Below are 24,810 nucleotides of genomic sequence, written 5' to 3'. Positions count from 1 at the left end.
GCACGGGGCTCTGAAGGAATGGCACCAGCGGCCGTTCCTTCAGAGCGCATGCGCCAGTGACGTCACTGGCTGCATGTAAGGTAAATATCTCCTAAATGGTACATGTTTAGGAGATATTTACAGTACCTATAGGTAAGCCTTATCATAGGCTTACCTATAGGTACAACTTGCAGAGGAGGGTTTACTTCCTCTTTAAGGCTAGTTAGGTTTAAGCTGGAATTCTACTCTAAAGACATTAACTACAACAAATATGCTTTATTTAATCCATAAGCAAAGCATGCTGACACACATGTTAAACAAGAATAACTAGCAATGTTGTGTCAGGGATAGGACAGCTAAAGGGTGTGTATTTCACAGTAATGTTCAGCAATTGACTTACGAGGCTGTGTCTGGTTCACTGTCAGAAGAATTTCCAGTTTCATTAAGTTTACTAAATAATGTAGACATAGCTAAGGGAACTGGCTGGACTTGTTTCCTACATCTAAAAATCAAGAAAAGTTTTGACTCCAGTGCTTTAAAAAGGAGGAAAAACATTTTTTTAATGGGTTATGTATTTCTGTATAGTATTTATCCTCACATTAGCATTGCTTTTATTTATATTTCTAGCCCTCTTTTGGGTCCTGTATCTGCTCCACAATAATTAAGCATCAGAGCAAAAACAGGATTATTTAAAGCTAATCTCCAGGTTTCATTTAACTTTAAACAGTTTGTTTGGACCAAGCTGGACCAACAGTTGCAGCAGTTGGGAGTGCTGTATAAACGGTATATGGTCTCAGCTACATGCAGTATACAGAGCTGTGTTCTGGCAGCGGGACAAGACCTTCCCATAACCAACAGACCCATCTGGGACAGAACTGACTTGGGCTTAGCACTTCTCAGCCAGAGGAAGCTTTGTATTCTAGAATCCTCCAATTGGCTGAGGTGGAGTTTGTGACATTAGCCCACCTCTCCATCTCAACCAATTAGAGAAAGCTTTGTATTCATTCACAGAAGCAGCGACACTCACCATACAATGACACTAGAAAACCCCATCACTGACTTCTCTCCAGTTACTAATGTATATAAACAGTACTTACTTTGGAAGTTTTAGCGTCTGCATGATTTCTCGGTCTAAGAAAGTATTTGAAACAATATAATCTGTAAAATGCTTCTTGTAGTCTGCTTTTGCTGGGGAATCTAAGATGTCTTCCAAAATGGGTATGTCTACAAGCTGTAGAAGCCGTACCATAACCTGCTGTTTCCACACATTTTCAGTATCTGGATATGTAAAAATAAATAAAAAAAACAGACTGTTACAAAAAGCAAGGAATGACATTAAAAAAATTAAAATATGAAAATGGACGTTAAATTAAAATTTTGTATTTCCAGGCCCCAACCATCCACAGGCTAATGACATTTTTAAATGAAAGCCCTTTTGTTTGCAAACCTTATTTTAGACTCTTATCAAGTCACTGGCACTCTGTGCCTCTCCACAATCTAGGCAGATGAAAAAGGCTGGCAGAGTGCTGTACATAGCTTTCTGAAAACATCACAGCACCCTGCCTTAGTACTTCTCTCCAGATCTCTCAGCCCCGATACAAGCAGTTAGAGGGGTTATGCAATTATCAAAATGCTTTTATGGCCCATGTCAGTCTAAGGCAGTGGGCATTCCTATGCAGACTGCCCAAGATAATACCCACATGTGTGATGCTGAACCTCCATGACTACAATCCAATGAATGAAAGGGACGGTCAGAAATGTTAAGTTTGGGTAGGAGATAGCTGAATAATGCTGCATGCCCACCAGCCAGGAGACGAGGCAGGCTCTGGCTTGCTGTAGCCTCTAATTCAGACTAGATGAAGGCTCAAAGTGTTCTGTGAAATCAGAGTCAGCAATTTCAGTACAGGTGATGAACCTTTACAAATTCACAAGACTTAAGGCAAAGCTGGGGTTCAGCCTTAATTGATGATAAAACACTAGCTGCCTGGCTTTCATGCCAAGTCATTGCCTATGAGCAAGTATGCAGATCAGTTCTTACTTCACTTGCTGCATATTTACTCTGGATTAGTTACACAGAAAGGAAACAAAAATAGCTATAGCTATATTGTATAGATTTAAAGGGAATGTATAGTGGTTTTCTACAAACCAATTTATATATATAACCAATTTTATATATATATATATATATATATACATACATATACATACATACATACACACACAATATTACACATTATATATATATATATATATATATATATATATATATATATATATATATATATATATATATATATATATACACACACACACACACACACACACACACATCCTTGATAGACATCTCTCTCTAATATATTATATTTTATATATATATATATATATATATATATTATATTTTATATATATATATATATATATATATATATATATATATATATTATATTTTATATATATATATATATATATTATATTTTATATATATATATATATATATATAAAAATTATATTTTCTTTTTAATATAAAATGACATAACATGTGGTCTTCTTTGCAGCCAGCAGATGGAGCTCTAGTCTTCTTTTAATATGTAAAATATTGTATGACTCAGCTGAGTTTTCATACATACAGTATGTACACAGATTTAATATAACAGGTTATAACATATTCTCGTGTGTACCCCAGACATTGTAAACCACTGTAAGATATTTTTTTATCCAGCTTCACTGCTTGCAGCATACTGATTACCTGTGCACCACATTTCTTCTTATAGTTTCTATGTAAACGATCAGTTGAGGCAGGCTGCTAAAAGTACCTGCACTCCTACAGCTGTGTTAATTGATTAAAGAACTTCTGTGAAGTTCAGTTTTATAACACGGTAGCGAACACATTCTTACCTTAACACGTGTCTTACCTTTTTGTGACGGGGCACTGGTTTGTTTACCGAGTTCAGAGGTCATGTGTGCATTAGGATGCTCACAAATACAGTGAAGCAGTATATTTAGCTTCTCATTTGCAGAGTCCAAGGCTGAAGGGTTACATATTGTTACAATACGGTCAGTCCTACCAAACAAAAAAATAAAAACACGATATACAGTTTATGTTTAATGTACTGAATACATTTTATCAGGGCTTTTTTTTCTCAGAAAATAGCAGGAACTCAACCCCGACCCTCAACCCCGACATATACACCCTCCAAACTGCATCAAACAGTGGGTATGGCAAAATTTCAATACCAGTAGGAGGGTATTAAAGGGGCATTAAATACAAGGAGTGCATTATGTACAGAGTGCAGAGTTTGGTGGGGTTACACACAGAGTGCAGAGTTCAGGGGTGCTCTATGCACAGAGTTAAGGAGTGCGCTCCCTTTTTCCCCTCTTCTTTTCTAGTACCGCTCTGCACACTGTGGATGGCCCCATCTCTCTTACTTGCAGGGAGATCAACCAGTAGGAGTATCAGCATCCACACTGCACCCCAGGCACCTGCATCTCCCTTGTCCCCATCCTGCATTCAGTGGGAGTCGCTCAGGAGATCAGATCTAGGAAAGCTGTTGGGAGACAAGCTGTCACTTGTAAACACAGAAGCCAGACCCCGTTGTTTACAAGTGACAGTGGTGAGCAGGGAGCAGAGGACCTGAGACAAAGGTGGTGGAACTAAGTTCCACCAAGTTCTAGCTGAAAAAAGCCCTGCATTTTACTATATCCAGCTTCAAGCTATAAGAGAACTGATTACCCTAATAAAAAAGGGAATTCTTACTACTGACTCCCCATTAGTAATCACGTTTTAAAGGAATGCATAATATGCATAATATAACAAAAGCAAGAAACTATTATCAAATGGAACAACAAAAATGTCAAAGTCATATTCTTGTCTAATATTATTCAGGCCAATTTCAGATGTTATATTTTAGCAGCAGTTTATATCTTTAGCCCTTAATGATGAACAGGCCACATATCGATCAACTTGAGTACCAGCCTGCAATACCCCTTCATTACCAGGCCATTTTTTACCAGTGCCGTGATAGAGTAATTATCAGTCAAACTATCATGTCACCCAACACTGTATTCAGATTAGTTTTATATAATTTTTTGGAGACCAAGATTTATTTTAGTGGTATTAGCCACTGTTTATTTATTTTTAAAATTAGAATAAGCTAAAAAAAAGACCAAAAAAAAAAAAAAAAAAAAAAAAACACACACACAGCCAAACAAGCCTGTTTCTTTTATCGGTTATAAAATATATCCAATAAAAATGTCAGGAAACGTACAAAAACACCTCCCCCACACACCAAATTAACAATTTTCGATAATAAGACACCCCAATGTGATCAGGTGTTTATGACACAATTTTTATAGAACAACATGCTAGCGTTGCGCTTGAAAAAACATGGAGATTAGCAATGTTGCACTAGATACAGCTCATGTACAGATCACACACACACAGAGGGGAGGAGGTAAAGGTGATAATGTGCAGTATAAGGGATGTGAGGGGTTATTATACAGAGAGGCTAAAGATCAGATGTAAAGAAGAAGAGTCAGAAATGTACACAGTACACATAGTGTATTCGTAATCACAAGGTACAGAGCCACTCTGATTGGCTCAGTACACTGTTTGTGAACCTAGCTGTATGATGACCGCTTGGTTCACAACCATTAACAGGCACAATAGCTGCCAAACTATACTTTCTCCAAAGCAGTTTATGAACAGCACTGGGGAAATAACAGTACACCACTCTGCCGTTCATAAATTTACATCAGTAGCAAAGTTAGATTGCCCATTACTGTGACAGATTCACTTGACGTGAGGGAAAGTCAAAGTCATGTTTGAGGTAACAGGAGAATCTCCTCACAGGGGCCTTCGACTTTTACAACTGGTCAGAGATTAAAACTAGACTGAATCTAGTATAAAACAATTATTCATTTTTAGGTAGGCTTGCCCTGTTTACCTAAAGTTTTCTAAAGGAAATTTGCATAAATGGAGAACCCCAGCATATGGGTCTGCTGGAGAATTCAAGAATGCTGCTAAAATTTGAAGACACCACTTTAATCCATGTTGAAATAAGGAAAACAGAAGTCCTAGTTATACAAAAGGGAGTGCTAAAGACACTATTCTAATACTGATGTAGTACCCTCCTAGGTAGGTGCTAGAGAGTATAGTTTTGGATCTTTTCCGCCTACCAGAATCATTGCGAGGTAAATCTATATTGTTCTCTGCTTACCAGAGAGCAGGATCTCCTAGTGAGGTCTGCTCATGGTGCTCACACTGGTCCAATAGGGAGGCAGATTGGATAGTGGGAGGAAACCTGACAAATGAGTACACAGGCATTTAGTACAGCCCTGGTGATTGGCAGAGGAAAGTGCCTCGGTGCATGCTGGGTTACTGTATAAATGCCAAGGGCACATGTGCTCGGTTCTTTCAGTGAGAGAGCTGGGTCCTCGAGGGAGGGGGCGGCTGCTCCTCCTCTGTAGAAGTTGCTATGCGGCCTCAGGTGGTGGACCTGAGAGTCAGGGAGGAGCCGAACCTGGAGGTCCGGCAGAGCTGACTGGAAGGGAGACACTGGAAAGGATCTGATTCAGCATACAGTGAGTACAGATCTGTGTCATGGGGCCTGTCCTGAGAGGGCCATCCCTTCAGCTAGAAGAGTCAGTAGATGGGTATCAGTCTAGGCCACTAGGGGATAATAGAGTGTCCTGAAGATATTGTAATTGCATCAAGTCTGCTGCAGGAGAGAGCAAGAAGACTTAACCCCTTCCATACAAGTGGCAGTATGGTTATAGCAGTGTTACTGCTTCCACAAATAACCCAGAGAAGCCAAGTGAGTTGTCCTTATCTACTGTAAATAGTTCAAGTTGGAGTATCGCCCTATCCCATCCAAGTTCCACAATAAATACCAAAAACCAAAACCCCCTGGACTGTTTATGGAGTAACGAGTAACTGGGAGTAAGGATGGATGAGTGAACTGCCCCTAGGTGACACCCTGCAGGTAATCAGAGGAGGCCCAACAAGTCATCACACAACAAGCCCTACAGTGACAGTGCTAAACTAAAGAGAAGATATTTAGTCAGACATAACACAATATAGTGTTATAATATTGCCTCACCTGGACTGTCTCCTCTCCTTTCCAAAGCTCTTGTCTTCTGCAGAGTAGACTGTACCTCTTTTGGACTCCACAAATCGATATAAATGATTATTGCTGTCCTCAAAGACAAGTTCAGCTTCAGTCTTAAAAAGCTTTGAACCGACTGGCTCAAATATTTTGTGATCCATGAGTGCTTGGCACAGCTGTATGCCTTTAGTCCGGGATATATCATAGCTGCTTAAATACATATTTTGCATAAGATGACACAGAACAACATCTACAGCATCAGAGCCAACAAAACAGTTTGGGTATGTTCTGAGATGCTGACGTCGGCTCTTTACTTCCACCTGGGTTTTCAAGGCATGGATGATACTGTTCCACAAATGGGTTGCCTGGAAGGGTCCTTTGTAGCCTGCACAGACAGCAGAATGCCAAAATAACCAATTAAAGCTCAACTCCAGACAAACAGTGAATGAATGAAAATAAAAAGAAATAAAATGGCACTCGGGTAAAAGATAAAAATTGATACCTAAAATCAATCAGGAAACTTGAAGGTACATAACACATGAGAGGTAGTCAAGTATATAAATACATTTACTATCGCTAACACTATGGAGGAACATGAAACCAACTCTGGGGAGAAGAGTGGGGGCTTCATCAAAGAAGCACAAGAAACATACATAGTATAATCATCTTATAGGAAAAATTACATCAAAAGGAGTGGTAAGTAATCAGTCTTCGGCCATTAGAGGACTTCCAGACCATCTGCCTCCTACCCTGGCACAGTCAGTGTTATGAGTGAAGGAGACAAATAGACACCACTGGTTCAAGGTGAGAACAGACAGTGGTATCTGGTTGTGTCACTATGCTTGCTGTGGAGTACTTCCACTGCCCATTGCCAGGGTAGGAGACAGATAGTTTGGGTATCTTTAAGGCCCCTTTCACACACTCCGTCCGTCGGACGGAGTCAGTTTTTCTCAGCGGGGGATCGATCCGCCGATCCCCCGCTGAGCAGGCGGATGACAGCTGTGTCTCCGTGCTGTGTGCGGAGACACAGCTGTCAGTTCCCCATGCATCTCTATGAGGGAAATCGGATGGGAACGGACCGTCGGTCCGTTCTCATCTGATCCGCTGGACGGATGGAAAATAAAGTTTCCATCCGTCCAGATTTGACGGATCGGGTCGGGTGTCAGCGGACATGTCTCCGCTGACATCCGATGCCCCATAGGAATCCATGGGGGGACCGTTCAGATCCGCCAAAAAAAGGACAGGCGGATCTGAACGGTCCGCCTGTGTGAAAGAGCCCTAATGCTCAAAAACGAAAAAAGTCCAATGATGTCCAACTTTATTAAACAAAGACACAACACACTGCAGCCTCACCAATAACATCCCTCTAACTTTTCACTCAGTACAGTCTTGATGATGGAGATCTGAACGATCAAGCTTATGAAAACGTTCTAAAGTGGTCCAAGGTGGGGCTGTAGTGTGCTGTGTCCAGGTTTAATAAAGTTGGATGTAAGCGGTCTTCATCAGGGTGTGACTTCCTGATTTCCATCTGAGTTCATAAAATGTGACTGGGCTACCTCACTCCCATTGAAAACCATTGGGCACTCACTCCCAGCATTACAGTGAAGTTTTCACAACTTGGCAAAGCAGAACATGGGGATTGCTAAATGGGTGTTTTTTGGCCAGGCTTCCAGGGGAGCTCAAAGGGCCTACACACAACAATAAAATTAACTTTTCTTTTTTAAACATCAACTGGGGCCCCTTCACTGCATTGACCATTTTCTAAAAAAGGTGATATATTAGCCTTTAAATTCTCTTTTTCCTAATGTTATTGTATCTTTGCAATTATCACTGCAGCTTTTTTACCTTTGCTTACTGTGCAACGCTTTACTCAAACTTCATATGCAATCACTCGATGCACTGGGCAATATGAATGTGCATGTGTCCTTAAAGTGGAACTATAGGCAAAACTATTTATTTTATTTTGGATAGAGCAAGCAAGGGTTATAACCCCAGTCAGACTTTATCGCCATCTGTCCCATCGCAGAGATTTCCCTTCACTTCCTGTCCCAAAGCCAAACCAGAAGTAAAAGGAAATCCCAGCAAATTAAGGGAATTCTTTGGGGACCCGCAGGTCACCAGAACTAGTGTCCCCACTGGAAGATTTTCCCTCTATCACTTTTCTGGGGACAACCCAAAATTTGAGTTTTTCTTTTACTTTCAATGATAATGGTATACAGGAGAAACCAAGGGTAAATCTCCCTAACAGGAGCTCAGACAGAAATAAAAACTGACAGGAGTTCTAATCCCTCTCCCCTCTACTAAACTAAAAAAAAAAAAAAAAAAAAAAAATAAAAAAAATTGCCTTAAGGCCCCGTTCACACAGGCAGACCATTCAGATCCGCCTGTTCGTTTTTTTGGCGGATCTGAACGGTCCCTCCATGCATTCCTATGGAACATCGGATGTCAGCGGAGACATGTCCACTGACATCCGACCCGATCCGTCTGTACAGCAGATCGGATGAGAATGGACCAACGGTCTGTTCCCATCCGATTTCCCCCATAGAGATGCATGGGGAACTGACAGCTGTGTCTCTGCACACAGCGCGGAGACACAACTGTCATCCTTCTGCTCAGCGGGTGATCGGCGGATTGATCACCCGCTGAGAAAAGCGGAGTCCATTTGACGGACACAGTGTGTGAAAGACCCCTATGATATACTTTAACCACTTCCGCCCCGCCCCGCCCACTGTACATTTACTGCGGCACTCTGCCGCTGCTGGGCAAATAGACGTAGCCCTGTGTCGCTCGCTCAGGAGACTCTAGGGGCGAGCGTGGCGCGCTCCCGCCCCTGCCCGTTAGCTGGGGAGCCAGTGCGTGTGACCGGCGGCTCCAATGGCCGCCGGCCACTCACGATCTCCCGTGGCAGAGAGAGAAACAGGAGGTGAAATTGAAGGCTTGGTTGGACAAATTTTGAAATCAATAAAGGCACCATCGGATCGCAAAATCTCTGATTTCCCAAAAGAAAATTTGTTTGGAATCCGACCCATGTATTGGCCGGCTTTATGCACACTGGGCATTTGCCATAGTCTGCTGAATGTCTTTTTTTACTGCAAAATCAAAGCACCTTAAAATAAATAAATGCCTCTAATGCCGCGTTTTGCAGACGCATCTAGTGCTTATTCATTTCACTGGCCAGATTATTTATTTTGGCCATTTAAATGAACATTTAGGAGCGTCAGAACATTTTTTTGTTTTTGTTCAAACGCCCCTCTCCTGAGCATACAAGTTATGGGCTTTTTTCCTGCCTCCAACGCTCCTCTACGAATACACCTGTAAACGCCTGTGTGTGTATGGACACCTAGGTAGACATGGGGGGAGAAGGGTTATTTAAGGCAGGAAAATAATTGCCTTTTTTAATGCCCAGTGTGATGGGGCCAATAAGCACGGCTCTATGGATAGAGAAATGCCTTGCATTGGAGGTCAGTCTTTCCTTTGGCTGTATGTACATTGACCTCTCTATGGTGAGCATTGCAGATGCAGCACAATAGGAGAAGCGCTAGGAATGTGCCATAGCACGTATAGGAAGAACACTTCATGCCAGTACCTCTCCGGCGGGCTCGGAGCTCTCCCATACTGCGGATCCTTCGGAACCTGGGATTAGGAGTCAAATCTGCCGCCATCCCACCTGCTCGTATCACCTGCGCCTTAGGGCAGTCATGTGATAAAGCATTATCCAATCCGACGATTCAGGAGGAATCCTGCGAAACCGAATATGGCGTGTGAACGTCGGCTGCACCCGGCGGCCATTTTGCAACCTGGCAAGTGTCAATAATGAAATGACTGACTGCCCAAAGTATTTTTTTTAACAACACCTCACAGCAACTTGCATTAAATTGTCAGTCACTGTACACCTTGCTATTTGTGATCGTGTTTTCTAACCACCTATGGCTCTATAGGTGTCGTGGAGAAGTCGCCACAGACGTTTAAGGCATTCTGGGAAGTGCAGTTCTATCACGAAATATCATACCAGATTATCTCAGTCTACGGCCAGGGTTTTTTTTTTTTTCAATTGTAGACGTCAGAACGGACGTGATGTAATTGTTTGTCCGCTTCAATGACAGACGATGACTAGATAGCGGGCTGTCTGTATCTAGGTGTCTCCACTTCAGGAGCCATGTTGCTGTCGCCCAGTCGGCCTCTATTGAACGCTGGTCTTCGGAAACATGGCGCCCTGTTGATGGTGCGTGTTGGGGACACTTTTCACAATAGGTTCTCATTCAAGGTGTGCTTCTAGTGGTCAGAAGGTGTGCTCAGCTGCTGGGAGATGTGGAGCCGCCTGAAAGAGGGAAGAAGTGCTGTGGCCTGACAGGTGAAGCGGACCCCTGTATGTCCTGATCACAGGCCGAGGCCTCTTCTACAGTGACTACTGGGGACAGGTAGGGACTGCAGGGGATAGGCCCTATGTCTGGGCATGCTGGGGAGTCAGTACACACACAGGGTGGGCTCATGGCACCTGCTGCCCAGTCTCAGCTTATAGAGGTACACACTGTGGGGGACCTATATTTCTAACCTAGGCTTCCTGTTCCTGGAAATGCTCCTGAGCACTGGTGTCATACTAAATAGAGCTCATCTCCTATGCATGGCATGGGGGCTCCTTAAAGTAAGATTTATGGACATGCAGGCTTTATTATGTCTCAGTTCTGCTTTAAAGTAGCTGTAAATCCAATCAATAGCATATTATATATGCTATAACAAAGTCATTATTTATAAAAGAGGAGCTTCCACTCCCCTTCATATTTTTATTGCCAAACCCCTCTTACATTTTTTTTGCTGGATTCTCCTTTATTATAAGCACATGCCCTGCAAATCTGCTATTGCTGTGTAGTGCCTGTTGTTTCACCACTGCCTACAAGCCCCACACCGCAATCTTCCTCTTTTATCTCATCAGGGGACTGGCTGTTCCTTCCTGGTTCTTGTAACTGACCCCTGACGATGCACCATGGTGTATGCATGCTGTCAGGGGGCTGGCTGTTTCTTCCTGGTTTTTGTAGCTGGCCCCTGATGATGTGCTATGGTGTATGCATGCTGTCAGGGGGCTGGCTGACTCTTCCTGGTCCTTGTAACTGACCCCTGATGATGCACCATGGTGTATGCATGCTGTCAGGTGGCTGGCTGACTCTTCCTTGTTCTTGTAGTTGGCCCCTGATGATGTGCTATGGTGTATTCATGGCGTCAGGTGGCTGGCTGACACTTCCTGGTTCTTGTAACTGACCCCTGATGATGTGCTATGGTGTATGCATGCCGTCAGGGGGCTGGCTGACTCTTCCTGGTTCTTGTAGCTGGCCCCTGATGATGTGCTATGGTGTATGCATGCTGTCAGGGGGCTGGCTGACTCTTCCTAATTCTTGTAGCTGGCCCCTGATGATGTGCTATGGTGTATGCATGCTGTCAGGGGGCTGGCTGACTCTTCCTGGTTCTTGTAGCTGGCCCCTGATGATGTGCTATGGTGTATGCATGCTGTCAGGGGGCTGGCTGACTCTTCCTGGTTCTTGTAGCTGGCCCCTGATGATGTGCTATGGTGTATGCATGCCGTCAGGGGGCTGGCTGACTCTTCCTGGTTCTTGTAGCTGGCCCCTGATGATGTGCTATGGTGTATGCATGTCATCAGGAGGCCGGCTGACTCTCCCTGGTTCTTTTAGCTGACCCCTGATTATGTGCTATGGTGTATGCATGTCATCAGGAGGCCGGCTGACTCTCCCTGGTTCTTTTAGCTGACCCCTGATTATGTGCTATGGTGTATGCATGTCATCAGGAGGCCGGCTGTTTCTTCCTAGTTCTTGTAACTGACCCCTGATGATGCACCATGGATAATGCATGCCATCAGGGGTCTGGCTGTCGCTTCCTGGTTTTTGCAGTTGGCCCCTGATGGTGTACCATGGTGTATGCATGCCATCAGGGGGCTGGCTGTCTCTTCCCGGTTCTCACAGTTGGCCCCTGATGATGTGCCATGGTGTATGCATGTCATCAGGGGGCTGGCTGATTCTCCCTTGTTCTTTTAGCTTGCCCCTGGCCCACTAATCCTGCACCATGTTACATGCATATCATTGAAGCGCTGGCTGCCTTATAACGGTTCCTGCAGTTGGGATCTGATGATGCTCTATGTTCTATGCATGTCATCAAGGGCCTGGCTGTCTTATCTGGTTCTTGTAGTTGGCCCCTGATGATACACCATGGCATAAGCACATCATCAGGGGGATGGCTGTCTATATCTGGTTATTACAGTTGGCCCCTGATGATATGCCATGGAGTATGCATGTCCTCAGGGAGGTATCTGTTTCTGTCTGTTTCTTGCAGCTGGTTCCCGATGACACACTATTCTGAATGCATAGTATGAGGGGACTGACTGTCTCTTCTTGGTTCTTGCAGCCGGACACCAGTGACATGCATACATCACAGGGCGTCATCAGGGACCAGCTACAAGAACCAGACAGAGACAGCCACCTCCCTGATGACATGTATACTCCATGGCATATCATCAGGAGCCCAACTGTAAGAACCAGATTGAGACAGCCATCTCCCTGACGTGCATACACCATGGTGTATCATCAGAGGCTAACTACAATAACCAGATAGACAGTCATGCCCTTGATGACATACATATGCCATGGCACATCATCAGGAGCCTGCTACCAAGAATCAGGAAGAGACAGCCAGCCCAATGATGGCATGAATAATGCCATAGCTCATCATCAAAGAGCCAGCTGGATAAACTAGGAAGAGACAGCCAGCCCCCTATTGATATGCATATGCCACAGGGCACCATAGTATGTCTTTTGTGCAATAAAAGCCTACCTGGTGGCGTATTGTGAATTTTTAGTTAACGTTTCACTTTAAATTTTCAGTGTTTAGCACAACGGCACATCGCAAAAAAAAAACAATCCAGCCAGTTACCCCACTACAATTGAGGAAGCTGAATGCCTACCTGTCTTGCAGGTAGCAAGTAAAATCTTTGTGTCTTCATGTGCTCTGTGTGCTGCTGACAATTCCAGATGTAAGATAGTGTCCAATGCTGGATACTGTGGTCCCTTCGGCCTGCCATGAGGGATGGGGATAGCAGTGGTGATTACACCTCATGAAGAATGTTCAGCTTGCCATACACTGTTCATAATGTGGGTGCTCCAGCGGGGACTGGCCAAATTTGGATAATTGTGTAGGCTCCCCTGTTCATCAGAAGTGTTTAAATGACCCCTTTCGAAGGGACATGATGGAAAATTTTCCATCGATCAGTATCTGAAGTCAATCACGTGCATCCAGTGGTCAGTGTATTCTGACATTGACAGGTGCAATGTCCAGGCGGCAGGGGGATTGCTCCAGCCACTTCATTTGTGTGGATGAAGGAATCTATTCTTTTTTTATTTGCTGAATGAAAAAGGTTTAACATGTATGACCAGCACAAAGCTTCAAACACATGGGCAGCTGCCAGCAAGAATCTACAATCCTTGCCAGTGGAGAATCTAACAGGTGGAGATACGGCCATAGAGTTGGAGTCTGAGATCTGCAGCTGAAGCGGTCAGAAAGCACAGTGGGGGTTAGACTTTCTCTGCCATATAATCTAAATGGTTTGCAGGACATAAAAGTATGCCTGCATGACAGCGAGGTCCTCCCATTGAAGTAGAATGTTTGCCTTCTTGAAACCAGTGAAGGTAATTTTGCCCGGAGTTGTTCTTTAATAAATGGGTCATAATTGGTCTTTTTTGTTTCTTTGGTGCGTCAGAAAAGTGCCGTGACATAAGTTTAATTGAAATCAACTTTTGATAGATTTAGGGCCTTGTCAGGCAATTTATTAGCAGCAATCCTCTTTATTTTTAAGTGACTTCCCGCTAACGAAAGCATAATAATTTTCTGTGGAATCACCAACTCCCTAATCTTACAGCAATCGTTTGCTCATTTTGTATAGCATGACAGTGGCTCTGCATTCACCTTTTAAGGCTTAGCTGCAAATTGCTGAAGAAGAGAGATTTGTAGCCACAAACACTAAAGTAATAATAAAGCAGGAATCTGAACTGGTGACTGTAGTGTTAAGATCGCTAGCTAGAAATTGCTTCCATTAGCAATTTGTAGCTGCAAGGAATTAATGCTACAAAATTGTTTGTCTAATGTGAAGTGCCCGACCTTTTGAAGAGTGAGGGCTGCTTGTCATGGTGGTCATGGGCCACAACGAGCGGAGTGGGCGGATGACAGGTCCGTGTCCACTCCCCATATGCAGAGCAGACATGGACACAGCACACTATACTCTATGGGCCCTTCAGATCTGATCTGCCTAGACGGAAGGGGACAGATTCAGCGCAGTGCACTTGAGGCTTTCATGCAGGCTAGCTGCACTTTGCTATAGACTTCTATATCCTGGAGATGTAGTGCTCTGAAAGCTCACCAAACATGCAGGTAATAACAGAAGTCTATGGCTCAGGGCAGGTAACCTGCAGATCAGTTTGAAAGCAGCCCAGTAACCACTGCAGAACCAATATGCTCATATATAGACTGATTTTAGTAATAAACTTACCTTTAATAACAGTCTTCCACTTAGGCATCGCTGGCTGTTGCTGTCCCTGGCATTTGGTATCACTCCGCCTGTGACAGGAGGTGGCACTATACAGGACACATTGGCTCATGCGGCTCTGCTCCGCAGCCGATTTCTTCCTCTACCACCGGCTTCATTCAAGAAACTGATGCTCTGGAATGGCGTGTCTGCAACCCACGATCTGGGCTTGCCAACCAGCCATCCCAGTGTTATCTGTGTGTGTGTATATGTATATATATATATACACAGTATCTCACAAAAGTGAGTACCCCCCCCCCCCCCCACATTTTTGTAAATTTAGGGGGCAACCTGTGAAGCTCTGGTGAACTCCATGCCTATGAGGGTTAAGACAGTGCTGGAGAATAATGGTGGCCACAAAAAATATTGACACGTTGGGCCCAATTTGGACATTTTCACTTAGGGGTGTACTCACTTTTGTTGCCAGCGGTTTAGACATTAATGGCTGTGTGTTGAGTTATTTTGAGGTGACAGCAAATTTACACTGTTATACAAGCTGTACACTCACTACTTTACATTGTAGAAAGGTGTCATTTCCTCAGTGATGTCACATGAAAAGATATAATAAAATATTTACAAAAATGTGAGTTGTGTACTCACTTCTGCGGGATACTGTATATATATTTACTGTATATACAATGTTTATATATCTTCATCATAGTCTATTCCAGTTTCATTCATGAGAAATACTTTGTTGATCCTGCCAGTCTCCTTTTTTCCTTGTTGTGTACTGACCATGCAAAGAAGAGAAGCAGATATGTACTTACGTGGTCAGTTTACGTCCCACGGATTGCTTTTCAGAGGTACAGCACAACACACCATGTGCCTGGATCCTCCATAATCGGATTAGATGCTACGTCCCCTGCCAATCACTGCCTACCTTTTGTAATGCAGTGTCACCCTTGAAACATTGTTCACAGATTGGGAACTTTCCTGTCTGTAAGTGACGCAATGAGCTACCCTCCCACTTCTGAAACTGACCCAGCTAACTGAACTTTCATACATGTCTATGCAGTTGTGTGTTCTCTGTAACTTCATGCTGACTGCAAAAAATATATGTGCAGTGGCAAAAAAGGTGGGCTTTAACACTCAGCCGCACAGTATGTATCTGTCCACGGCGGCCTGAGGCTGTGTGTTTGGAGCACACTTGCTGACAGTTCTCGCCCACAGCTTCTGATCAGGAGCCAGCAGGTCCGTCTCCTGATCATGTGGCCACTGTGAGAGCTGACATGATACAGAAGCCACATTGCCTTCTGAGCATTGAAGCCCACTTGGAGGGCCCCTGTGAGGTTGCATTAAAGGAACTCTATGGTCCTAGAATATACTTTAATTTTATAATATCAGCAATACTTATGTTTGGCAATCCAGTGTAAGCTTACTTGAAAAATCTCATTTCATATTGGGAGTCCTGCTTGTCTGCAGGCCTTCTCTTTCCACAACTTCCTGGATTCCCTGCATGCTTTGCAGCTTCTCCTCTTCATTTTACCTTCTATTTTTAAGGACTAACTATCCCATGGTACCTCGCTGCCTGTAATTAGTGATTCCCATATTGACTCCCCCCTCCTGAAACTCGTGCTTTCAGCACCTCTGTAGTTCAGAAGGCAGGCTCTATGATATGTGTGACACAAGCAGGGCCTTCCCACAGGGCATAGTGATTACGTGTCACAGAATTCAAGGAAGTATATGTTTGTGGATTTTCACAAAGCTGGGTACACACGTACCGAATATTGTGCAATTCTGCAGAAACCGGCCAACTTTTGGTACATGTGTACCGCTGGCTGTTCAACATAAACCTGTCTAACGATCAGCTTCTGTCAAACCGTCATGCTGGAAAACCAGCATTCTAGCAGCGCTTGCAGCCAATGGCTGCAGTTGAGAGATCACTGTGTCCCACATTGGTGTGTTGATGCAGGAATCTGTCAGTTTTTAATTTTTTTTTTTTTGCGTTTACTCACTGGTTGAATGGTAAAAAAAAACGTGTGTATATCCAGCTAAAAGAGGAGGCCCAGCCCCCACAGGAAAAAATACTGTAGCTGCTGACTTTTAAAATATGACACCTGTCCTGGAATCCAGTGGTGTTGGCACCCCAGCCAATGTTTCCATTGGTTCTCGGGTGCTGCCACCACCATTGCCTGTAAAGCCTTGCGGCTTCACAGTAAGTTCCCTACTGCGCAGGCGCAAAGCACTTTGTGAATGGCCTGGTGGTGGGGGGAGGAGAAGGGGTACCTGTCCCCCCCCCCCCAAATATGGCACCAGAGGGGGAGGAGTCAGATAAGCGGAGCCTCCCCTTTTGAATGGAGCTCAACTTTAACCGGTTGCCGACCGCCGCACGACTATATACTGCGGCGGTCAGCCCCGGCCAGGCAGAGTGACGTATCGGTACGTCACTCGCCTGTCACTGACTTGCGAGCCTATCGCGGGCAGGCGCGCGCCCGCCGAGGCGCGCGCCCGCCGCGGCTCGTTCACAGACAAGTCAGTGCGTGTGACCGGCGGACTCGATGTCCGCCAGTCACACTGCGATCGCTCCTGTGAAGGGAGAAAGACAGAGCGGCTTGTGTAAACAAGCTGCCTGTCAGTTCTCCCTGTGCAAAAGTGAAGATCTGTCCGTTCTACTATGTAGAACGGTTGATCTTTGCTTTTACACCAATAGGAATGTCCCTACACAGTTAGAATCACGCCCCTAGGACACACTTAACCCCTCCCTGTCCAATAAAGTTAACCCCTTCCCTGCCAGTGTCATTTTTGCAGTAACAGTGCATATGTATAGCACTGATTACTGCAGTAATGTCACTGGTACCCCCAAAAGTGTCAAAAATGTCAGTCAAGGGTCCGATCTGTCCGCCGCAATGTCGCAGCACCGAAAAAAAAATCTCAGATCGCCGCCATTACGCGTTAAAAAAAAAAACACCAAAAATGACAAAAATCTTTCCCTTTGTTAGTAAACGCGATAACTTTTGCGCAAACCAATCAAAATACGCTTTTTGCGATTTTTTTTTTTTTTTTTTTTTTTTTACCAAACATAGGTAGCATAAAACAAATTGGCCGAAAAATGTTAAAAAATTTTGATTTTTACTTTTTTTTGGGGGAATTTCATATAAAAAAATGTGAAAAATATTGTTATTTTTGCAAAATTTACGCTCTTTTTTTGTTTATAGCGCGTGATCAAAAAACCGCACAGGTGATCAAATACCACCAAAAGAAAGCTCTGTTTGTGGGAAAAAAAGGACGTCAAATTCGTTTAGGTACAGCGTCGCACGACCGCGCAATTGTCTATTAAAGTCACGCAGTAAAAAATCGCAAAAAAACCCCTGGTCCTTTAGCAGCCAAATCCTCCGGGGCTTAAGTGGTTAAAGAGAAGCTTCTGGCTAACCCCAAAAATTAAGCCAGCAGCTACAAATACTGTAGCTTTTGACTTTTAATATTAGGACACTTACCTGCCCAGGGATCCAGCAATGTCCTCACGCAAACTGATTCTTCAATCGGCTGTGGGTGCAGTCATCGGTGTTCCGTGAGAATAACCTACCCCGTGAGAAATGCCTACCCTCGTCACTTCCTGTCAGGAACAGCTGAGCAGCGTAGCAGTGCGCATGCTCAAAGCCCCCTGGATACGTCATTGAACAGCTGAGGAATTGACAAGTGCGCATGCACGGAGGGTATGGATTGTTCACAACAGTGTGTGTAACGATACACAGCGGCGGTTACATTAAAACAGCTGTGCTGCAATATGAATCATCTCCGCTCCTATCCCTGTCACTTCCCTGATCTTGGCTACTAAATGTAAAAGCGGCGGCGGGTGTATGAAATGTAAATGACGGAGATGTCGGCTCCGTGATCCGCTTTTACATTTAGTAGCCAAGATGAGGGAAGTGACAGGGGTTGGAGCGGAGATGACTCATATTGCAGCGGAGATATTTTAATGTGGTGATGCGGTGTATAACACACTACCGTGAACATTTCATACCCTCTGCTGACGTAGGTGCACCGGAAGTGACGAGGGTAGGCAATTCTCACAGGTTAGTTTTTTTCACGGAACACCGGCATCGCTGGTAAGGGGAACAGGAAGTGAAGCCTTGTGGCTTCACAGCCTGTTTCCTACTGCTTATGCGCAAGTCGTGCTGCTCCTTCTGAATGGTCCCGTAATCTTCTGGGACCTGTGATGTGTCCCAGAACACTGTGTGGGAAGGAGGAGGGAGAGGGTCAAACTTTTGGCTCCGTCAAACTAGGTACCTTATTCCCCCCCCAAAAAAAAAAAAAAAGTGCCAAATGTGGCAGCGGAGGGTGCAAACAAGCAGAGCTTTCCCTTTTGGGTGGTTTCCTGTTCAGATTTTTAAGAGTAGACCAGAAATAATTGAAAAACAATGTGGAAACGATTTTACATACACTGCAAGGCAGCAGTCCCCAACCTTTTCGGCACCAGGGACTGGTTTAGTGGCAGCCAATTTTTCCACGGACCCGGGGGTGCGTTGGGTTGGCTGGGTTGTTGATATTCACGGAGTCAGTCCACAACTGTGCCACTGTGGCCTCAGTCCCCCTTTACATTACAATGCAGTTGCCTTTATAATACAGCGCCCCTAGCAATCACACCCCAATCACAGTGCCCCTTGCAGTCATGACCCCCCCCCCATTTCCTGTCTAACATCACAGTGATCTCTGTATATTTCTGCCTCCCCTTCACAGTCCTACCTTTCGCAGGACAGAGGCAGTTATCATCAGCCTGTGTGTCCTTTCCCACCTGGCCGCCAATGTCATCCTATCAGCAGAGCAGGGGGCAGAAGGAGCTGCAGATCTGGACCAAGGGCGGGAGCTGGCCATATTATCTTGTTAACAAGGGGGTGATTAGAAAAGACTCCCGCTCTCTGTGCAGATCTTCAGCTACTCCCGCCCCTGCTCTGCTGATAGGATGAGATCGGTGGGCGGGTGGCAGAGGACACGCACGCTAAGTGGGGTGGATGCGCGGCAGGAGATGAGGGGAAACCCTGGTCTGTGATAGTCCTGTCCAGACCACAGTCGCTGGTCACCTTCTGCCGTGCGGCCCGGTCATCAACAGGCCACGGCCCAGGGATTGGAGACCCCTGCTGTAAGGGGTTAACTGAGAAAGAGAATATTTAAAGGGACACAAGACTCCTTACTACTTGGGAAACAATGATATTGTAATTTCTTCTTTTTTGGTAGCGTGTACAGTTCAGAAGAAGCCCTACATACGAAGGGGACCACGTGCCTCCAATAGCACAATCTACCAAGGTGCAGGGATTGGAAAAGGATGCCATGTTTTAAGTGTCCCTGGGGCTGCATATAGTCTAAATATGATGGTATATTTCATGGTCTCTAGATGACATACAAAATTCCTTTGAGTTCACTTTATTTGATAAGGAGACACCCTGTAATAGTTTCTTGTTTCAGAGGTTATGTTTGTATAGTTTTTTTTGTAGATAAGCTATATAATTGATCACAAGACATACTATTTACCGTTGTGAAAGGCTGATTTTCTCACTTAGTTTCTACATGCCACATAGTGCTTTCTTTCTCAGGTAAGATCAGTACATGAGCACACAATCAATACAAGAAGGCAATGAGCAGGAATGTCACTTATCAGGTATCTCCTATAGGACTTTAAGATACCTAGCTATATTGTTTTCTAGATTACAGTTAAAGTGGTTATAAAGCGTAAACATGTTTTGCCTTAATGCATTCCTAGCATTGAGGTAAAAAATGTTTAGGCATCAGTATTGCCCCCTCCCCTTTTTTTTACTTAGCCAAGCCCTCATTCAGTCCAGTTCTGTGCCCATCTGCAGCTCTCCCCTCCCCTCCAAGTCTTGCAGGCTTTGCTGGGGCAACGGGAGCCATTGGCACTGCTTTACTTTTTTTTTTTCATCGAAATGTCACAAAAAGACTTTGTGTTCATTTTTTATGCACCACAGTGCGTTGCAGCATGTTGCACTGTGAAAAAAAAAAGTAGTGCATGTCCTACTTTTTTCCAGCACATACCACTACTGCACAGTGGTGTGAACAGAAGTCATAGGACACAAGGCAAATTGCCTTGTCTTTGACCTGCTTTGGGTGAGGCTGCCCAATGCAGACCAATGCTTGGGTTCTGTGTGTTGGATTGTAAAGTGAAAGTAAAGGCTTAAAGCGGAGTTCCGGCCTTAAAAACAACTTTGGCCCATCCGCTTGCTGTAAATATCCTAAAAAACAGTTCGATAGTCCCAAATTTTTTTTTTGCTTTACTTACCTTTTTTGCTTTACTTACCTTGTTTTTGCAGAAAATATATTTACCTTCCTTCCACTTCCTCCCTCTGCCGCGCGGCCTGCGCCGTCACTTCCTGTTCCGCAATGCATCCTGGGATCGCATGGGGTTGCCGATCGCATAGTACTGCTCATGCGCGAGATTTTGCGGCGCATTCTGGGTAGCCAGAATAAGCTGCAAGCAGGAAGAAGGCAAGGCATCATTACACTGCGGCTTCACATCACTACAGCAAAGATGGCCGCTCTTATACAACGATTTTAAAAGTAAGAATTTGACATAAATTATACCCTATAAAACTACTAACTATGGGATTAGCGGTTATTTAAAGGGCGATGGATCACTATTTAAGCAGTATTTTTATTTAAAAAACTTTTCTGAGGCAGGAACTCCGCTTTAAACTACTCTCATCCAAATTCTAAGTCTAATCTATCTAGCCCTGTAAAAAAGCCCTGTGTCCTTTCACACAGGCGTTCCGTATGTCCGTATATCATCCCATCCGTTTGCGGATGATATACGGACATAATGCATGTCAATGGGATTGCGGATGTCAGCGGATGACTATCCGCTGACATCCGATTTGCGTCCTTTCAGTTCTGTTCTGTTTTTTGGAATGGAACAGAACCCTATTTTTCTTCCGTTTAAAAAACGGAAAGTACGCAAAATCGGATGTCAGCGATGTCATCCGCTGACATCCGCAATCCCATAGACATACATTATGTCCGTATATCATCCAAAAACGGATGGGATGATATGCGGACATACGGACCGGATGACACAAGTGTCATCCGTGTCCGTAAAAAAAAAAAGTGCCGGAGCGGATCAAAATACTGTCAGCTCCGTGTGAAAGGACCCTAACTTGCCTATTCTGAAGCTGCCCCAGTCTGGTCTCCAGCGACGCCCTCTGTGTATAGGAGAGAACCAACAATGGCTGGGAAGTGACGTCACACATAGACTTACTATGGAGCTTTCATTGTCGGCTGCCTCTCCTATACACTCCTACACACTGAAGTCTCCGCTGACCGCTCAGCCTGGGACTGGACCTGTAGCAGCTGTAGAACTGGTAAGTATAGCATTTATTTTCTTTACATGGCTAGATAGATTAGGCTTAGAATTTGGATGAGAGTAGGTTAAAGTGGATGTAAGCCCCATTCATGAAATCTGAGCTATGCACATATATCTGTAGTGTTTACTTATCTCTCTCCAAAGCTCTGAGTGCTGTCTTTCTGCTGCTCTGTTCCTCTGTTATCAGCATGATAACTTCTGACAAGTTCTCCAATACAGGAGATAAACGCAGCTGGAAGTTTGTGTCAGGGTGGGTGCATAGCGATAGATAAGCAGACAGCTTGTCTATTCACAGCACAGCTTTGCAAGTTTCTTTGATCCTCTTCCTATGTGGAGCGGATGTGTGCCTTACCTCCAATCATCACACACATAGTGTATGCCCAGACTCCCCTCCCACTGAATAAGGAAACAAAATTTGTAACACAATTAGGGCTGAAACAACTAATCGACTAAATCGATAATAATCGATAATTACAATCGTTGTCAACGATTGTCATTATCGATTAGTTGCTCCGTCGATTAGTTGTGCTGCATTCTTGACATTCCCCGACTGTCAGCAAGCTCCGTCTCCTCTGTGAAGCTGCAGTGTGCACTCACTGTCTCTCTCACAGCTTGGCACTTCCATGACCTCCCCCCTCCCTCCTCCCCCCTCCCCCCTCCTTTCCTCTCTGCCTTCTTGCTGAGTCAGTGAGGGAGTGAGTCATATCGAGCTGAGGGAGAAGCAGCAAAAGTGAGTGCCGAGCTTAGTGTTACTGTGTCCATTCCATGCAATGCAGCCCGCCAAAAAACAGAATAAAAGCTTATCCAGATAAAAGAGTTAATATTCCTTATAAAGTGCAATATTATAATAGAAAAATAAGTGATTAAAAACGTCCATATAACACATATAGGGGGTCTTTCTTTGCTCCCTATTTCATATCTATGGCTGACATGGACGTTTTTATTCACTTATTTTTCTATTATAATATTGCACCTTATAAGGAATATTAACTCTTTTATCTAGATAAGCATTTATTATATTATTTACAGTATATAGCAGCTTAATTAAGAAAAAAAAGTTTTGGTATTAGTGCCGGTTCACACTTGTGCGGTTTGCGAGATTGCATGTAATTCGGAGCGCACTGCTCCTAAATTACATGCGATCTCATGTGCGGATGCGAGTTCAGCCATACATGAGGCTTTTTTTGAGCCGCCTCAGAATCGGATGGTTTCGAGTGGTAAGTGGTTCACATTTGGGCGATCCGATTCTGTGCGAACTTGCAGATCGCACTGCCATATGCGATACGCAGGGGGTGTCAATTAAAAGTTAACGACACCCCCAGTTGTGATTGCATATTGCAGTGCGATCTGCAAGTTCGCACAGAATCAGATCGCACAAGTGTGAACCACTGTGCGATCCGATTCTGAGGCGGCTCAAAAAAGCCTCATGTGCGAGTATGCTGTGGTTGCGCTGCGAATTCAGCCATACAAAGTGTATGGCTGAACTCGCATCCGCACATGAGATCGCATGTAATTTAGGAGCAGTGCGCTCCGAATTACATGCGATCTCGCAAACCGCACAAGTGTGAACCGGCACTAACACTCTGTTTGTTCATTATCATTTTAAATAAATGAAAAAAAAGGCATATTGATTTTTTTTTATGATTTTATCCGATTAATCGATTAATCGAAAAAATAATCGGCAACTAATCGATTATTAACATAATCGTTAGTTGCAGCCCTAAACACAATGTGCACTTTCTAAATAGTGTAGAATGTTGAAGACAGCAGATATGCAAGTAAAACTTATGTATGAGGATTTGTTTCATCTCTGTGTATCCTCTGAGGCTGTTCACTCCACTGGGTATATGTGAGGATTTACATCCACTTTAAGCCTTTACTTCCACTTTAATATCTAACACACTAAACTCTTAGAACCCATGCATTGGTCTGCGTTGGGAAGCTATATATTGCTATACTTACCTGTTCTACAGCTGGTCAGGTCCCAGGCTGAGCTGTCAGTGGTGGCTTCAGTGTGTAGGAGTGTATAGGAGAGGCAGCCGACTTTGGAAGCTCCTTAGTAATGCCTCGTACACACGTTTCGATAATCGTACGATAAAACTCGCTTTCGACCTGATCCCACGATAATCTGATCGTTAGTACACAGCTTTCGACAGCCGATCACGACAGTTGGTCCAACAAAATCCGAAGGGACAAACAGGAAAACCTCTGTCGTACGATAGCCCCGCTAACGACAATTGTTTCATCAGTACACTATGCGTCCGCTAAAAATCGATCGACAAAGACCGCGCATGATCAGAAACACTAAAATAGCACGGAAAAAGCCCGGCTGCCATTGTTTTTGTTTTGCACCATCTGATACGTAGCTAAGCAACCAGGAAGCTTTTCCCGAGTCGTATAACAAAAATCATACGGTTTGTATTGTTGAATTCGATGTTAGTATCATGCATCAAAATGTGAACGATAAGTCGTCCGATTATCTGAACGTGTGTACGGGGCTTAAGTCTATGGGTGACGTCACTTTCCAGGCCTTTCCCAGCTGTTGTCGGTTCTCTCCTGTGCACAGGGGGCCGGTGGAGACCAAACCAAAGTGGCTTCAGAATAGGTAAGTATAGAGATTTCTTTCCTTTACAGGGCTAGATAGATTAGGCTTACAATGTGGCTGAGAGTAGGTTTAGAGTTAGTTAGGTTTTACCTTTACTTCCACTTTAGGTATTTGAAGCCTATTTACTTAGGTGTTAGGTAGGTTCTTTAGTGTGGGGGAGATAGTGTTTTTTTTATTTATTGCTAGGGGAACTTCAGATTTTTCACTTGTTTTTGACATTGAAATCCCTATACTGAAA

General features: G+C 44.1%; 2 protein-coding genes across 3 annotated transcripts in view; one reads left to right on the top strand and one right to left on the bottom strand.

The window, feature by feature from the left end:
- DEPDC4 (DEP domain containing 4) overlaps positions 1-9,754 on the bottom strand; it is a 36,834-nt gene extending 27,080 nt beyond the window's left edge. The window contains exons 1-4 of the mRNA XM_082256608.1: positions 9,670-9,754; positions 6,078-6,468; positions 2,892-3,040; positions 1,077-1,257 (exon numbers count right to left, since the gene is read on the bottom strand). Of these exons, the coding sequence (XP_082112734.1) occupies positions 1,077-1,257; positions 2,892-3,040; positions 6,078-6,468; positions 9,670-9,745 (797 nt within the window). The 5' untranslated portion in view covers positions 9,746-9,754. The remainder of the gene's footprint in view (positions 1-1,076; positions 1,258-2,891; positions 3,041-6,077; positions 6,469-9,669) is intronic.
- Positions 9,755-10,306: 552 nt separating this feature from the next.
- The window catches only part of SCYL2 (SCY1 like pseudokinase 2), a 77,732-nt gene continuing 63,228 nt past the window's right edge, over positions 10,307-24,810 (top strand). The window contains exon 1 of one of the 2 annotated variants that reach the window (XM_082254088.1): positions 10,307-10,501. The gene's annotated coding sequence lies outside the window, so the exon portion shown is untranslated. The remainder of the gene's footprint in view (positions 10,502-24,810) is intronic. The other variant, XM_082254089.1, reaches the window with a different exon arrangement.

The sequence above is a fragment of the Pelophylax lessonae genome, assembly GCF_965119305.1.
Source record: "Pelophylax lessonae genome assembly, chromosome: 4".
In the NCBI taxonomy this organism is placed as follows: Eukaryota; Metazoa; Chordata; class Amphibia; order Anura; family Ranidae; genus Pelophylax; species Pelophylax lessonae.
Note: the sequence above shows the minus strand (reverse complement) of the source record. Positions and strands in the feature narration are given on the sequence as shown.